Source organism: Triplophysa rosa, linkage group LG12 (genome assembly GCF_024868665.1).
Source record: "Triplophysa rosa linkage group LG12, Trosa_1v2, whole genome shotgun sequence".
NCBI lineage: Eukaryota > Metazoa > Chordata > Actinopteri > Cypriniformes > Nemacheilidae > Triplophysa > Triplophysa rosa.
The window spans coordinates 12,521,956-12,540,414 of record NC_079901.1 but is presented as its reverse complement, the minus strand read 5'-3'; the positions used below and the strand labels follow the sequence as shown (position 1 = coordinate 12,540,414).

General features: G+C 39.0%; 1 protein-coding gene across 1 annotated transcript in view; it reads left to right on the top strand.

Moving 5' to 3' along the window:
* Positions 1-3,706: 3,706 nt before the first annotated feature.
* plch1 (phospholipase C, eta 1) overlaps positions 3,707-18,459 on the top strand; it is a 45,204-nt gene continuing 30,451 nt past the window's right edge. The window contains exons 1-2 of the mRNA XM_057347746.1: positions 3,707-3,875; positions 14,891-15,037. Of these exons, the coding sequence (XP_057203729.1) occupies positions 3,707-3,875; positions 14,891-15,037 (316 nt within the window). The remainder of the gene's footprint in view (positions 3,876-14,890; positions 15,038-18,459) is intronic.

The following is an 18,459-nucleotide window of genomic DNA, read 5'->3' as shown; positions in this document are numbered from 1 at the left end:
GGTATATGGAAGAGTGCATTGGCACCTGCGTTCTGAAGCGCATGCCATATTTTCCTACCTTCACACTGAACGGGATACGGTCCTTAATGCGGTGTTTACCCCTTATCAACTACAATGGCGGAGCTGGAAGTTTCGAAAAATATCACTTTGGAAAAGGGTGAGTCACACGTCACGCTGTTCACACAATTCCTTTCCCTGTTTGCGCTTCTGGCAAAAGTGCGGGTTAGTGGTTTTTATTTTTGTGCATTTAAACGCGCTGTTCTCGGTGTTCGTGGCACTTAATTTAGTCAAATGAAGAATTAAGTGCCTGATTAACTCTCATATAAAGGATTTGAAGCGATGTTGATGTTGTTTGCTGTTTGGCTTTTCACATGCTTGACTTAACAAGTGTTGTGAGGGAGCGGGAGCTGTCCATGGTTCTACATCGGAATTCTGTTGTACTCAGCGGGAGGGGGACGAGAAGCTGCGCTCGAGACACAAATGTAAAGGCTTTGGCTGATTAAATGTTTGCCAGCTATTCAGGTCCCCAACCGCGAATTCTAATGTTCTGTTTATTAATTTTTTTTCCTATGTTATAAATTATAATTACAATTGTCGTATAAATCGTGTTTGAGTCTGTATTGGATATTACAACATGAATGGTCTTTTTTCTCCCGCCTTAAACCCTTGCATTAGGGCGGGGTTAGTTGATGTTATTGGTTCAAGTAAATGTGATTTGTCTTGCTTTCCTAAGGCAGTGACCGCATGAGCTGATTTGATTCCACGCGTCACACATATCTGCTCATTTTTTACCTTTGCGCTTTTGTTAAATCGTTTCATTGATCATGTTTGCTGGCATTCGCCTTCTTTAGGGACTTTAAGGATTTTTGTACTGCATGTGTGTCTGCTTATGTTTAAAATCAATATGAGCAGATATTTATTTTATACATGCACATAAATAATAAAAGCATTTCTTTAGCTATAACTCTCTATGGATTAAATGTTATGTCAACAGGTTAATTTGTTACATTTGTGAGTTTATGCAGGTTTATGTCTGCACTGACTAAGCTTAATTTCTTGGCAAGACAAAATGAGTATTTAAAGTAAATAAAGTGCATTGTTTTGTTAGATTATGACGATTTACTGCTCCTTCCCCAGCCTTCACAAGAGTTCATAGCCTCCTTGCGTCTTCTTCTTTTTCCATGTCCCTCTTTTCTATTTCTCTTCCTCTTTCTTTCCTGTTTCCTTACCCTTCTTCCTGAATGGGTACTTGTAGTGCCTAATGATTTTGTAAACTGTTAAGAGACCAGCTCAATTGCCCATTAACTTGATCTTTTGATGTAAATTAAGATATTTTATTTGGGGTTGTGCAGTAGCCCGTATTGGTGTTTAAGTAATCTGTCGAGACTAGTGAGCAGAATACAATCAACATGAATTTTCATTTTAATATTCAATGTAGCCATAGGCCTTTACGACCACCCACTCTGTATGACCTGCTAGGCCTCAGTTGCACAACAACCACTGTTATAGCCAAACTGGAGGCATATTTCCAGTTAATGTGTCTCCAAGGCCGTCCTTTATGAATTGGAGAAGATTAGGCAGATCACAGGAGTACCCGTTTCTGTTCGGTGAGATACCGGTATCAGCTGTGCTCCATCCTTCTTCTGGGTAAAGGGAAATGGCAAAGGGGAGGGCTTTCCCAATTGGCCCAATACCTCCCTGAACATCTCCCTGAACGCCTGCCTGCCTAACTGTTCTTCAATACTAGGAAACGCTGTCAGAGCAGCAGTCATGAATATATTCAGATTCTGCACAGTTATTTTGGCTCTGATGGATTGTGGGAGCTCAGTGGGGTTCTTGTTGAACGTGGTGATGCAGTTTGAGTTAGGGTGGTAATAGCATAATTTTTTTCTAATTAAGATGGAGAGGATGTGATAAGTGCTTCCTTCCTCTGTTTAAATCCCCAATTTAAAGTGCGTGCCTGTTGAGGATTTTCTTGTCTCTCAAGCTTGGCAAAAAACTGAAACTCTGACGTCTACCAGGATGCTTTCGTTGGTCATTTTAATTAGTTCCAGTTTTTTCAAAATAGTTTCTAAAATATAACTCAAATTGCATTCGTACTGTCCTGTAATTCAATGTGTAGCATGGTAGCAACACTAAGGTTAAGGGTTTGATGCACATGCTTATAAAATGTATACCTCGAAAACATTGCAAACCACTTTGAATAAAAGCATTTATAAGCCTTAAATGTTATTGTCATGGCAGTGCATATGCATTGAGGCTGTTAATGACATTTAAACTGATTTATTGACCTGTCATTTGAATTCATATGTACAAGCAGTCTGTTATCACATCATAGAGAGCTGAGTGCACTCAATTTGGTGTTTTCCCCTTTTCTAACCTCAAAATATCTGTCAAGTCTTGAGACTATAAATGCCATGTTACGGGCCTTCTGCTTACTGCGTCTGAGATGGTCATCTCCCTCCATCTGACCAGCGGTCAGATCCCACCGGTCAAAAAGCAGCATGATGGACTAATACAATTTCATATCTGAATGACTTCTTCACTCTGGTATGTGTAGTCTCACAGCGACACAGAATAGAGAAACGAGAGAAAATGAGGACACAGAGAACTTTGAGATGTGAAGACTGTGAAGAAATGCATTCATATTGCAGCATCTGGGAATGAATGATTTATAATGGAAGTTCAGCTGCTTTCTTGAAGAGTTTTAATAAATGAGTGGCTTCCCCTTCAGTTCCACTCTTAAACTTTATAAAACAATACACTTTATTGGACCCCAGAGAGATCCACCCAATCCCAGTCTCGGGTTTTGTAAAAGGTCGTTTTTCCTGTCATTTTAGGTTGTTTTATAGATATACTTATGTACATCCCTTATTTACTAGAATACTACACTGTAAAACAAAGAAAAAACAAAAAATGTACTGTCAATTTTCTGCCTGGATATTATCCATTATTTTTACTGACATTTCCGTTATGCAAAATTTAAAATACATGTAAAACAGCTGTGAAAAATGAATATGGAAAATACCTTATATTAATATTTAATATGATAAATATGTTAATATAGTTTATTGTGCCCTTTAAAGGCTTTTTTAGTGTAGCTTCCTTGACTTCTTCATGGAGTGTGAAAAATGTGGATCTTGAACATGTCCAATTGGCTTTTCAAAGATGAAATAATTATCTTAAATTATAGTACTTGTCTTGACTAAAATATAATATCATCAAGTTTATTATTTCAACCTATAATGTCAGACTTGATCAATAGAAAAAGTGCATTAAGACATTACAAGAATAATGTCCTTATGTCTTTCTCCACTGACCAAGCACTAAAAGACCCATCACAGATTGATTGGCATCACATTCAGTTTGTAAAGCCCGTATTATGTCATGTCATTGAGATTATCTGCTTTCTCTTCCATCTGTATTATACCGCTCCCTTTGACACATCTGTTCATAGCCACAGCATCATGCACATTTGCCCCACTACAATACATGACATATTCTGTGTTAATCCTTGCTCGGTATTGCTTTTTACAGTCACAAAGGTTCAAAGGCTCTTTGTGAATAGCTGGCGTGATAGAAGATGGACAACCAAAGCTAGGGTGGAGTGGTCTTTTGTGGCTAAAGATGTGGGCGTTGTACATGGACGATCGGAGAGAACCCAGCTCGCAGTATTGAGAAGTGTGCGAGCGAGAGTTCATCACGGATGATGCTGAATTCCGAGCGGCCGGTTTTGCGTTTGGATGGTGTGGGACCTTTCTCGGTGACGTCAGAGCGATCAGCCATGGCCAGCGTGGTGTCTCTCTTGGCCCGTTGGTTCTACCATGTTGGAGGCAGCGTGGTGGTGCCACAAAAGTGTCGTTTGGCATACATAGGTAGGAAATGGATTGTAGAGCAAGTTTTATGTATTTGTGTGTGTGTACTCTTCAGTCACAAATCTCAAAATCTATTAAAAGCTTCATTGCTTAGTTTAGTTTATTGGCTTTTGAACTAAAACACTTATCTCGTTCCTTGACCTATATGAACTCATATTCATTCAATTTACATTTATTAAGCTGTTGTTTTTATTAACATATTGCATCGGATATGACGGCCAACTGAAAAAGCGAAAGTATGGATGTTCTGCCTGTTATCACCTCTCAGAAATTGTGGAAGATGACATCTCAGGAATGCAGAGAGATGTACACAGTACGTTTCCACTGCTGGTATTCTACCTGCCTAACTATATTTGGTGTGAAACACGCAGTGTTTTATGGAACAGATGGTACTAAATCCAAACACAAACATAAAACAAACTGTTCAGGCTATTTTAAACCAGAAAGAGGTCTCAATCTGTGATGAAAAGGTGCACAGCTTTATAGAAACGCCAGAATAGTCCCATCTTTAACGGTGCATGTTTATTGTTGGGCGAGTGCTCGTTCTCATCTGTCCTCGGTTTGGATCTCTGTGTAATAAAATGGATTTGATGCATAAAAAGAATTACAGTTGAGTTGGGTTTATGATGGTGAGTAGCAGCGCAGGGTCAATGTATTATGAGATGTTTGACTCAACAATGAGAGCACAGAGCAGGCACAGATATATTTCTGGGTATTTATAGTACATGCTGTGCACATACACTGTTTAATCTGGTTTATTGTTGTGTGTGTGTGACATGTTCCTGATCCAGATTCTCTGTTTTACACTGCTCCAAGGCTCTCTGAACATTATGACAGTGCTGTTAAGCCATCTCAATGACTTGACTGTGATTCAGAGCCTCTTTGTAGAGAGTCTTTTATCCTCTTCTGCTGGAAGAGTATGAGCTGCTGTGTGTAATCTAAACTTTGATGATGATACTGATGCTGAGATCTAAACCAGGGTTTATCTTCTGGTTCTGCTTCAGGACACATATTTTAGTGTATAGCAGCAGCATGATGTTTCTAAAATCAAAGAATGAAATGGATTAATTTCATGGTTATTTATTAATATTTTCATGAACATCCTTCCTGCTGTAATAGTTAAAATTCTCCTAAATGTTTTGTGCTCATGACAGTAATACATTGCACAGAACGCATTGCTGTCAACACGATAAACCCTTATTTTACCCTTTTTTAACCAATACTCCAGGGCCGACGCTGCAGGACAGTTTGTCAAACCTGTGAGCAGGTGTCTAACTGCATAATACATGTGTTGCCCTGTGTTTTGTGTTCCTGTTTTGATGGTTCTGAACGCAGGGTCCTTTGTGATTTAGGCATCACAGAGACTGAGCTTCTATGACCCAATTATTCAGTGTTTGATATCTCCATGTACTTCTCCTCACCAGCCCGCTTTGATCTGCTCTCTTCTTCAGCCGCTAGGCTGATGAACACATTTAGGTTTCTTGTGTATCTAAAAGACGGTCTCTCTCCACCCCCTGCTTTATTTACTCTTTTATCTCTTTCACTGAATGGTTCCTGGGTCAAAAGCAGGTAAAGGCAGTGGTGCTGTTGTCCAATACATTCAATTTAATGTGGCTTTGAGTTTTACTGTTGGTCCCTCGCTTTTCTGACACAGCCCTGCCTAAATCCGTCTGGACCACAGACATATGTGGGGAATTTGTGAACGTGTGTTCTCCGTCACTAGCTTTGATTAGACAATCAGATAGACCGATAATGAAATAGGGCGTGAAAAAAGAAATGAACACTATGACAAAAACTGTGTCACAGTTTTTCAGGTTCAAACTGCATTTTTTCGAAAAAAAGAGCAATAACTAAACATCAATTCCCAAACCGGTCTCATAGGAAATACATACCTCTGTACACTTTTTGCAGCGCCACAAAATACATACCATTGGGTACATATTGCTAGTTTTGAGACACAAAAGTCCACTGGGGGCTCTAAAGAGAAGAACTGCATTGGTCCACTAGAATGCGTGTTAGTGTCATGATTGGCCTCTGAATTGATTTTAAAAATACGTATTATTTGTACTTTAATAGATATGTTATAGCACCTAACCCCACTCCTACCCTAAACCTACCCTCTTTCCAACCACATAAACACGCAACAAGGAAATAGAAGTCAGACACACGTATTTATTGCAAACACTGACCAAAAACAGTATAAAAGCATTACGAACAGGTTGCGTTGTGCTTCGCGTCTTCTAAAGCCATACGATATTGTGTGCACAGCATGGTTTTAATCGCTGTTTATCTCCAGTTTTAATCTCCAGTTTTATGGTTTTATTCAAGGATTTCAGTTTTACAGCTTGAGAAAAATATGAAAAAAAAACGTTAAAATTTCATTAATGAACATTTTTAAAAAAAGACTTCTCGTGTGGAATTTTTTTAAATCAAATGTTAAAATGAAAGAGCCATGTTTTTTAAAGGGGTCATATGGCACGAATATGTGTTTTTCTGTGTCTTTGGTGTGTTATAAGTTGCCCATGCATGTATTAGACACGTAAAAGTGTCGGAACAAAAGATGCATCCTATCTAAAAGCGAATGCTCACCCAGACCTGCCTGAAACGCCTCGTGTAACCACACCCACACAAATCTACGTCACTTCGTGGCATGATTTGACTAAGACCACATTTACACGATGAAAAACGGAAACGTTTTTCCTTTGCGTTTTTGAAAAGTTTCACGTACGCATGACAGCGTTATCAAAACTGTCTGCATTTACACGGATCCAGGAAAATGGATAAAAACGCTGTAGTATGCACGCCAGGCCAGTGGATGGCGATGTTGTTGTGTAAAGAAACAGGACGTGCCTTGGCACATACACATGCACAGTTATAAGGCAAAAGTGCTTTTTAAAACCGTTGGTCGTTGTATAATGTGTGTTTAAAGTCTGGCGAATGTAAATAGTGTGTCTCCGCTGGTGTTATTGGTGCAGCAAATCCACATTTTGCTGGGGAAATGTTAATACATAGTCAAGCAGTGAGAGCTCACAGTACAGGAAGCCGCCATATTGTTTTGGCTATACTCCCTTGACTGAGTGTGTAATACGCATTTGGGCGGCCACTAACCGTAGGTACCTGTCAGCACAATTGCTTTGGAACCTGATGTTCCAAATATGGTAAGAGGCGTTACATTTCCATCACACACTTGCAGTATTCGACCAATCACTATGCACTGGTTAACTGGCCAATCACAGCACACCTCGCTTTTCAGAGCGTTGAGCTTTGTTAAAAATCTGCGTGTTTCAGAGAGGCGGAGCAAAGAGGAGATACAAACATGCACGGTATGTGGAAAATACAGCGTTTTTGAACCTTAAATTGCGTTACATCTAAAACAAACGATAATATTAGTTTTAGCCGTGTCATATGAACCCTTTAATGTTTTTTTTTACTTTTTTGTTGTTGTAAGCATAGTTAAATGTTTCCCATTCTGGCCCATTCACACCAGGAACTATGGACTGTTTAAGATAAAACTTTTAAAAATGTATAATATATTTTATAAACTATAACAACGTGCTCACACATTTATATACACTAGTTTTCTCTATGGTTAAAGGTATCATTCTTGATGTGAACATGCCCTAATGGACAGAGCAAAGAAATACACATATATTGAACTTGTATTTTAGGACTAATTCCTGGACATTCTGTCCCAGTGTGAAATTAATTCTGTCAATTTAACTCATCATTATCAGGTCATGAAGTGGGAGGGGATGATGGGATGCTGGAGGTGAGCCGCTCGTCTCCATCCTCCTCTCGAGCGTTCTCACCTCTCTCTGCATTCTAATGAACATGCTGCCCTCCCTCTCTCCATTCCCTCGAGACCAGTGCCAAATCCCCACAGTGCAGAGCGCAGTAATCGGGCGTGAAGGTTTACTCAACACAAGACTAATTTGTTTCAAATTAGCTGGAGAGTCTCAGGGTAATAACAATAATAAGAGTCCAACAGGAGGAAGAGACTCTATCAGAGAGAACGGAATACGTAGGGAGAGAGAGTTTGAGAGACACTAACCAAGAGACCCTTATAAATTGTTTATTAATCTTGACCACTCATTAAAATGGATTTCTTAGTTTGGAGATCTAATTAATAACCCCCAGATGGGGTGCATGTGCTTGTACATGGCCTTTGATTCTCGCGGGTATTCCTCCAAACCTTCCAGTTTGGCCATCGGAAGAATCTATTAAGATCCGTGTTTTGGCATTCAAGTGGAGTGTGTACCTCTGTGTACAGATGTTGAGCTAAGCGCCCTTGTGGAAGTCGTTGTGCTCTTAGTTGTGTTGTTTCCATGTTTTTAAAATTCCAGTCACAATTGTTTGGGTCGATGGAACCCCTTGAGTCCATAACAAAAGGACTCGGTTCTCTAGGTGCTTTTAAAGCAAGCAAAATCGAAAGTCAAAATGTTTTTTTTTTGTTCATGTGAAATGATACTTTGAGTGTTATTTAAAGTGGACCGAGAAGGCACAAACGATGTATCTAAAGTACAGCTTCTATGATAGCACTGCAGCCAGGAGACGTTCAGATTCATGGTGTCAACCGTTTTGTACTGGGAGATGCTAATCGCAGAAGCAAAGAAAGATTATGTTGTTGCTTAAATGTTTGCTAAAAGGTATGGAGTGTGACTTGCTTTTGATAACCTCAAAAGTCTGTGATGAGTTTACTGACTGCATCTGCACACTGAGTTCTTGTACCAATACTAAATTTCTCCACCGATAGCTGATTATTCAGTATTCAAAACAATATTTTTTAACTTTCTTAATGTTATTAATTAATATAACGACTATTAATAAAGAACATGAAACTGGTGATATTTCTTAACATTTTCTCATTGAATAACACAAATTCATTGCATTTTCCTGTCCTCTTTTGATTGACAGGATATATCTGCCCTGATCATCGGCTGTTTTTAAACTATCGGTTATGAAAAATAGTTTTTATCGACCGATACCGATTATTGACCAATATATTGGTGCATCTCTATCTCTTATGCTTTTAGGAAAGAAAATATAATCATATTTATAACCATTTCACTTGCTTTGTCCCCCATGATGAAATAATTTTTTCAATGTTTACATTGAGCACAAGGCATTTTATGATTTCCCCAATGCAAAGCATTGCTGTGATGTCGCCTCAGTTGACCCTGAGGGGGAGAAGGGAACACCAGCAGGTTTATTTATGAACAAACAGTATGTTTCAGGGGAAAGATATAGAGCCGTTGCTTTCATAAGAATGACAATCAGTAATGGTTTCATCTAAAAAAAAAGATCACTGACAGACTTCTACTTTTGCGTGTGTGAGAGAGTTAGAAAGAGAAAGTTGAGAGAGGTTTTCTGATTGAAACTGTAGAGTTAATACATGTGCGATATGTCGCTCTGCCTTTGCAGGATGATGTTTGACACATTTTTCAAAAGTTTCTCTGCTGTTTCTTTTGGCTGTGAGAAACAACAAAGGATTTAGTGGTGGGAAAAGTATATAGTGAATAAAATAGCAAAATATTTTGGAGCTGAAGTCTAGATGCTTAAAGGGGTGGTGCAACGGTGTGTCATGCATTCTGACTACTTTACGCTGTTAAATGTGCTGTCTTCTCATGCTTAACATGGTCAACTTGTCAAAAAACTAGTTGGGCGTATTGCATAGTATTTCTGTGCTCGATACACTTCCCCAGCGATCGTACAGGTTTCGGAAAGTTTTTTTTCGAACATATAAAACTGTTTCGTAACAATTTTTGCCAGACACGAACCGCATGCGGTGAGTGAAACTGATGTCTGTGTTTTGTTGGCAATGGGTGCTCACGTGCTTTAGTTCAGCCTACCCCCCCCACACACGCGCCGTATGCTTTCGGAAAAAATCGTACAGCTGTATATCTCTTTTATAAATGTGATCAAACTAAATACTCTTCGAAGATACAAAGTATGCTATACTACTTTATAGGTACTCAAGATTAATATGAGATTGGCAGAAACCGCGTGTGTTAGGGCCGCTTTAATTAGACCAGAGAGCGTGTTATTCTGTCTAATAGTATCTTAATGTGCTTTAGAGGGTGACCTGAATCTTTCATAATAACAAACACTCTTGTAATGAACTATTTTGTACTTGTATTTTTTCTCTATCTCTCTACTTATTTACTTTATTCTTTTACAGTCTCGTACTTGTGCCCTAAACCCTACTTTAAGCAATAGTATCAGTAATGAGTTTTGCCTGTCCAAGCCAATCCTTCTTTTTGTTTCACATCACAAACAAAATTCTATCTGTATGCAAACCAATACTCAGTGTCAAGAGCGAAGAAAAGAAGAGGGTGTTTGAGTGTTTCAAAGAGGAGGAATAGAAAGCATTGTCTTTCATGGTCATGTCAAATCTAATTGGATTGTGGATTGTTTCCCAATCTGTGAAGTGCTGATAGTGAAAGTGGGCCAGAGGTTTGGTCGGGACAGAAAGATGCTGCTTTTCTTTTTCATTTTGGATGAGTAGATGAGAAGGTGTATACGGAGGCAGAGAGGAATATTTCTGGATCCTTCACAGTCATTATCAAAGTACATGTTCTTTACATGTATGGCCTTTATAATCTGGGTCAGATTGTGTGAAAACACAACAGAGCCACCGCTATCATGGCTTCAATAAGTAGCCTACAAACCTGGTGTTTGTCCTATATAAAATTTAGATACTTATATAAAACTTTTTTGCCTGCATGGTCTAATTTCAGGACTGTTAATTCCATTTCATCATCACAGATGGTCAGAGCTGATTTGGCACAAAATGTCTGAGCCTGCATCCATTATGTTTAATTATACCACTTGCTTCATTCTGATTGGCTGACGAACGTTCTATGGGTGTGGATTATTTTTCAGTTAAATGCACACCTATGAAGTAGTTCCAGATCTGTCGACCGAAATTACAGTTCCATATCACTGCGCCCAGTTTAACTGAATAAGGTTATACTGTAGCCTACTGTCCACCACTGAATACGGATCTAACAACAGACAAAATGACAAAGAAATTCCATTGTCTTAGAAGAAAGAACTATTCATATTTATGGACAGCGACGTCCACATAGACATGTGGCTACAGTGCTATACAGGACTGTTCAGACGAAAAACTAAAGCATATATCAAAGGTAACGGCAAACTACATGACACAATCAGCAGGTTAAAGATAGAACACGAAGAAACACGAAAATAACAAAAACAACAGTTCAAATTAGTCTGTGGAATGGGTAAACGGGACTTTAAACACACAGTAGCAAGCTTTCTATGCCACTGCGAGAACCGCAGCTGGCGCAGAAGTCTTCGTGTCACATTTTTTCTCCTTATACTTTTCTCATATGACAGGGGTGTTAAATACGACGAAAACAAATCAAATATACAGGTACATCTCAAAAAATTTGAATATCATGAAAAAGGTCAATTTTTTTTGTCACTCATTTCAGAAAGTGAAACCCATATATTATATAGATTCATTACACATAGAGTGAAATATTTCAATATTTCAAATATATTCAAATATTACATGATCAATAAAAAAGGGATGTTTTAAACAGAAATGTCAGGCTTCTGAGAAGTATGTTCATTTCTATGCACTCAATATTTGGTTGGGCCTCCTTTTGCATGAATTACTGCATCAATGCGGCGTGGCATGGAGGCAATCAGACTGTGGCACTGCTCAGGTGTAATGGAAGCCCAGGTTGCCTTCAGGTCATCTGCATTGTTGGGTCTGGTGTCTCTCATCTTCCTCTTGACAATTCAGGTTCAGGTCAGGCGGGTTTGCTGGCCAATCAAGCACAGTACCACCATGGTCATTGAACCAGCTTTTGGTACCTTTGGCAGGGTGGGCAGTTGCCAAGTCCTGCTGGAAAATGAAATCAGCATCTCCATAAAGCTTGTCAGCAGAAGGAAGCATGAAGTGCTCTAAAATGTCCTGGTAGATGGCTGTGTTGACTTTAGACTTCAGAAAACACAGTGGACCAACACCAGGAGATGACATGGCAGCCCAAATCATCACTGACTGTGGAAACTTCACACTGGTCTTCAAGCATCATGGATTCTGTGCCTCTCCACTCTTCCTCCAGATTCTGGGACATTGATTTCCAAATGAAATGCAAAATTTAAAACCTTTCATCTGAAAAGAGGACTTTGGTCCAGTATGTTTTCTGAAGTCCACAGTCAACACAGCCATCTACCAGGAAATTTTAGAGCACTTCATGCTTCCTTCTGCTGACAAGCTTTATGGAGATTTTTTCCAGGATACTGGTTCAGGATACTGTTTACTGTACTACATTTGAATGACAAATATCTCACTTTTCATGCCACAAAAAAAATGATTTCCTTGGCCAACTTGTCGCCTGCTTCTAATATGACACCTGACTCAACTCATCAGCCTTGGTGTGTTAATTAGGGAGACATCCACAACATTTTGAGAGAAGGCTAATGAGTTCAGTTGTGTAAACTTTTCCCATCTCTGATTTAGTTATAAGCAAAAGATCTAATTAAACTTTTTATACGATTAATCGAAAAAATAATTGCCCAACTAATCGATTATTAAAATAACTGTTAGTTGCAGCCCTAAAAATAATGCACACCCGTCGTGGACACATTACCACCTCGGGGTGTGCATTATTTTCAAAGAATTCAACGTCCTGTCGTGGCGTTGTCAATTATTCCTTACCTAATCATCTAGTAGACAAGTGTGTGTGTGTTTGTGTGTGTTCTGATATCTGTCCCTGAGAGTGAGATTGGTTTTAAATCCTTTATAATTGTCCTGTCCATTATGTTAAATCCTGCTCCACTTGATCCATATGCTTCCCAGTATTCCTGCCCAAAAGTGCTTTGTTCTGCAAGAAGTGCAATAGTTCATGTTACATAAGCACTAGTGTTGAGGTGAGTTCATGCAAATGGGTTGTTGACAAGAAATGGCATGATCATGTGATGAATTGAATATAAAATGAATGTGAATTATTATTGTCATCATTTAAAATGTAGTAAATGGTTAAACCTTTCTTAGTTTTACATGGAACTGTTCTTATAAAAACTATGTTATTAGAATATTTGAGCCAAATTTAAAAATCACAACAGTGTGACGGTCTCAAGCATGGTTCAATATTGTAACTTTTAAAAATCAAAGGTAAAGCATAAAAATGTTAATATAGCCTTTATATACCTCAGGCATCATTTTACAACAGTCTATTTGAGTAAGTGGCAACAATTTTTTTTATCCATATATTTCTAATTTTGTCACTGAAAACCATCCTAATTTAAGCTAATTAGACAACTTGAATTAGCTGATGGACCCCATTCAGGGTTTAATGGCGGTTGAGGAACAAAACTTTAATAAAATAACAAACAACAAAACGAAAGTAAAATGCACACATAATAAAACATAACGTAAAGTCCAGGCCTGGTTCTCTCTCGTCCTTTACTGTTGTTGCTCCTCCTTTTATATAATGCTAAAAGAAGAAAGAAAGAAAATAAAGACTCTATTTGGTGTATTTTCCTACATTTTAATATTGTTTGTCAGAAACAACACAAACATGCATATTAATAACCAAAATCATTTCGAATTTATCATATACACGATTTTTTAGCCATTATACAATGCATTTTATCCAGATTTTGACTTTTTGATGTTGATTTATCAACATCAGTAGCCTAACGTTATTGTCTCCCTCGGTCATTAGCTGACGGGGGTTAATTTTCACGTGTGCTCTAATACAGAATAAATAACCAAACCGCAATCTTATTATTGTGTTTATCAGTATATTCTCATAATGTATAAAGTATACGATTATGGTGGATGATGATGTCTTAAATAGTCTTAAATGTCTCAAAGGCGGTAGTTTAAAGCTATGATTTAATGCACGCTCACCTTGAACAGACGTCTAATACTGAACGCGTTCTTGGCTGGCAGGTTGGCTTGTGTCAAGAGGACATACCGCCACCTACTGTCCCTGTGTGTTTGTATATCTGATCTTATGTTTTACGTGTCATATTTTACTGTTATATATGGGAAATGTGTGTGCTTCGCTGTTGCGAAAGAGAACAGGTTTAGGTCGCAACCATTTGACATCACGGATTCTGACGCAAAAAAATGGCGGCCTCCAAGTAAAAATATTTTTTCAAAGTTTATGAATACTGTGACAGTTACACTGTTTTTTATTTCACAATTATAAAGTCAATGCCATTGTTCATATATTAAGCCATACATCGCTCTATACCCAGGGATCCTTTTAAAGTGATAGCTCACACAAAACCAATGCAAGTAAATGGGAGCCGGTTAACAACATTCTTCAAAATATCATCTTTTGTGTTCTGCGGAAGAAAGTCATGCAAGTTTGAAATGACAAGAGGGAGAGTAAACGATGACTGATTTTTTTTGGGGGGGGTGAACTATCACTTTAAGTTGTTAACAGTCTCTCCTTTGAGGAAATATCACTGGCAAGGAAAAGCAACCAGTGCTGTGCACGCATGCTCCCTCCATCTCTTTCTTCTACTTCTGCAGAACTTTTATCAGCAGGGTGCCAGCCTCAGCAGAAGTTTTATTTGGAGTCTTTCTGTCTGCTGATGCGAAGCCGATTGGTCCCAGTGGCCCTGAAGGACAGGGAGTTGCCGTCTCCGTCTGTAAAGATGAGCAGCGTTGCAGGCACTCTCTGCTGTGTTGCATCAGTAAAGCTCCTGGTTCTCACAGTTCACCGAGGGGTTCTCGAATCTTCTGATTCCAGAGATTCTCTGTTTTCGCGTTGTTTTCTTTGGTCTGGTAGTAATTGCACCCCCCCTGCCAATTTTCTAATTTTGTCAATTTTTCACGTTCCATATCCTGCCTACATGTCACAATTAAAATGACACCTATCGGCATGCAATCTAAAAATAACAGAAGCTGATATATCAGCCAATTTATATGTGTAGACTTCCGTCCTGCTGAATATTTTTACCTGGCTGTTCAGTTGCCCATCAACCCACTCAATAAATGTGCGTTTTTGTGTTTTCTGCAGTGGAGCGATGCATGAGTGTGATGCAGTCAGGGACTCAGATGGTGAAGCTGAAGACTGGTTCTAAAGGTCTGGTTCGGCTCTTCTACCTGGATGAGCACCGGTCATGTATCCGCTGGAGACCATCTCGCAAGAGCGAGAAAGCCAAGAGTAAGTCAAACGCATTCATATTAACATAAACATGCATTGTTTTTCTAAAGGTGGACTCAAAAAGGTTTACTTCACATGCAAAAAGAGCCTTTGTTTATTCACCCTCAAGTCATTCAAAACCTGAAAGACTCATTCTTCGGTGGAACACAAAAGAAGACATTTTGAGAAATGTCTCAGTGGATTGGTGTCAATACAATGGGAGTCAATGTGACCACAGTGTTGTTTGGTTACCAACATTCTTCAAAATAGCTTCTTTTGTGTTCTGCAGAAGAAAGAAAGTCATAGCCTACTGGTGTGGATTGACATTACATTGTAAATGATGAAAGAATTTTTTTTGGGCGAACTACCCCTTTAAATATTATGTGTTAATGTAGAGATAGAGAAAGAGAGAGAGAGAGAGAGAGGGCTGAAAATGTTCCAAAAATGTTTTAATTGTTTTTGGCTAGCTTGTCACCAGAATTAGAATAACCGCAGATAAAGGAAATGCATTTAATGAATAGTATCATGTCATGCACCGCAGTCACACTAGACTTACACAATGTGAAATTTCTAAATGGAGATTTGGTTGTGAACCATATATGGATAGCAACCAGAAAACCCTTGATAAAAACATCCGACACACAGTATTTGTTATCATATGTTTTCATTATTTTATAGCTGTATTGTACAGAATTGGATTGTGTGATATTATTATTGTGAGCATTTCCTCCAACTGAAAAGGTCACCTCTTTGCATATCAGTCTTCTATAGGTTAGACGTCGTCACGATACAAATTCGCAGGTCACCAAACTTGACCATCTACTGCATTCACATGTATATGAATGGAAGTAAAGTGAACGAAAGTCTTGTGTGACTGTGGCATAACTCAACTTTCGTTATCCCTTGTCCTAAATGTACAATGTGTAATATTAAAGCGGAGGTAACGCACGCAGTTTCTGCCAATCTCATTGTAATAAGCTCAATAAAAGGGAAGGAAGGAGGCGGGAACCAGCGAACATTCAAACCAACTTTAATCAAATAAATAAACAATAACACGGAAGTAAAAAGGCCGGCAGCCACCTCACGGTCGACTGCCGGCCACACAAACATAAACAAAACTTAACGTATGTCCGGGCCCGGTCCTCTCTCGCCGTTTCCTCCTGTCGCTCGGTGTGACGCCCAGTTGATCCTCGTTATCGCTCGCGCCACCGGCCTCTCTTCGTCCTCCCACGGCTCTCGTCCCGCCTCCCTCGTCACACTCATATTAATCTTGAGTACTTAGTATTGCATAATTCGTACCTTTGGAGAGTATTTAGTTTGATCACATTCATAAAAAAACAGATACTGCTGTACGATTATTTCGAAAACAGTCAAGGTCCTGGAGGCGTGCAGTGGGCAGAACTAAAGCACAAGCACACAATACATCATCTTATTATCCCTGCATAACTGTGTTAATTCACTATAAATTTGTGTTGTTTAGATAATGCACGTACGCGCCGATTGCCAACAAAACACAAACATACTACTCAGTTTCACTTACAGCGTGCGGTTCATGTCCGGCATCTTTCAGAGTTTCAAATGATTTCCAAATCCGTAAAAATGCCATGAATGGGCGTGCTCTTTCTCTCGCTCTCGCTGGTTGATGTGTGGGCATGCTTTAACCGGGAGAATTGCCCAATAAGGGACTAAGAAAAGTTGTTACTTACCGGAATTTCATGTTCGAAAAAAACTTCCCGAAACCTATACGAACCTTGGGAGAGTGAATCGAGCACAGAAATACTACGTCATATCCCCAACTCGTTTTTTGACAAGTTGACCATGAAGCATGACACGCCAGCACGTTTAACATTGTAAAGAAGTCAGAATGCATGAAACAGTGTTGAACCACTCCTTTAAGGAGGATCTATTGACAGAAATGCAATATAATATACATAACTATGTCTTCTACTACAGTAGGTGTATAAAGACGTTACATAATGAAGCGTTATGTTTTTATTATCTTAGAATGAGCTATTTCTTAGTACACCCCGGGTGCCATTACATGGAATTCACCATGTTGTTTCTACAGTAGCCCTACTACAGAGCACATTTCGTAAATACTTATTTCCTTCAGCAAAGAAGCAAAAATGTGATGACATTTTAGTTCTGTGTCAGCCACCGTAGTGCTTCGAAGGGGTGGAGTGAGCCGTTGGTTGCAATTCGTAGCCTCACCACCAGATGCCACTAAATTTCCCCAACTGGACCTTTAAGTTCAATGATCTTTTCTTCTCTGTCACTTCCCTGAGATCTCTCTCTCTCTCTGTATCGGTTGTATTATTTATTTCCTTCTGCTTCCCCATTAAAGCATCCGTGTAAATTTTGACATGTCGAGAGTCTGAGAGCAGCTCTCTTACATAAAAACCGTGTATGATTCACAGGCCGGGGGCTTCCAGAAACAAACCACTCTCTCACCATCTGTTTGCGCTCTGCTTGTTTGGGTTCAAGTGAATTTCCGCATAAACGCTCATTTTCGCTCCGGATGAGTGTTCCGGTAGCATGCTAGAAATAAAATCCTGTTCCCTCCTCTCTACATATATTCACTTGTTCTGCAAGCTTTGGTTAGCCGAACTGACCCTGCCCAGATAGATGGATTATAACACAGTGCTGTTAATAAAAACTCAAGTGCTTTTGTCCAACCATCTCTCCTCCTCTCGTTCCCTCTGTCTCTATCCCTCTCTTTGTATGCTGTTATGTTTGTGAACTGCTGTCATAAGATAAGATTCTCTTTGTTAGGCCATTTGCATAATTAAAAAGGCAGATTGTGCCTAGCTCATTGTCAGGTTAAGGGATCAGAAGCTTTGATGCCACTCGGGTTTCCAGAGCACATGCAGAGCTGCTGGATCAGATTATCATAACCGGAAGTGTTAAAAAGACGTGTTAAAAGGGCATTGCTGAAAGATTCAGAGGATTGTTTGGGTGTTGATTTTGAAAAGACTGAACTGGACAGAAATCATACCATGCCTGCAGAGACTGTCAGGATTTGTGCTGTCATGTAAATCAACACATTTTTACAGTCAGCCAACACGAAAGGCTTTTTTCACAAAAGGAGTTTTCTGAAAGGAATAGATCCAAAAGTGAAAATTTGGACATTATTTATGTTCCCTCATGCTATTTTGAACCTATACGTTGAAAGTTTTTTATATTTTTAAGAGTTATTATGTAGACCTTTCACAAAAAGGTATTTGTTTCTCACATAAAGCTATGGGTGGCGTAACAAGACTTGAAATATAAAGCACGAACCATATAGACTACTTTTATATCAATTCTGTAGCACTTAGCATTGTTTGGTTTGTTTACCGTCCACGGTAACATTACTGAATGAAAACTGTGTTATTTTATGTGAAAGATACGTATGAAAATTCATATTCTTATGTTCTATTTGTGAGTAAACTACAGTGTCTTAA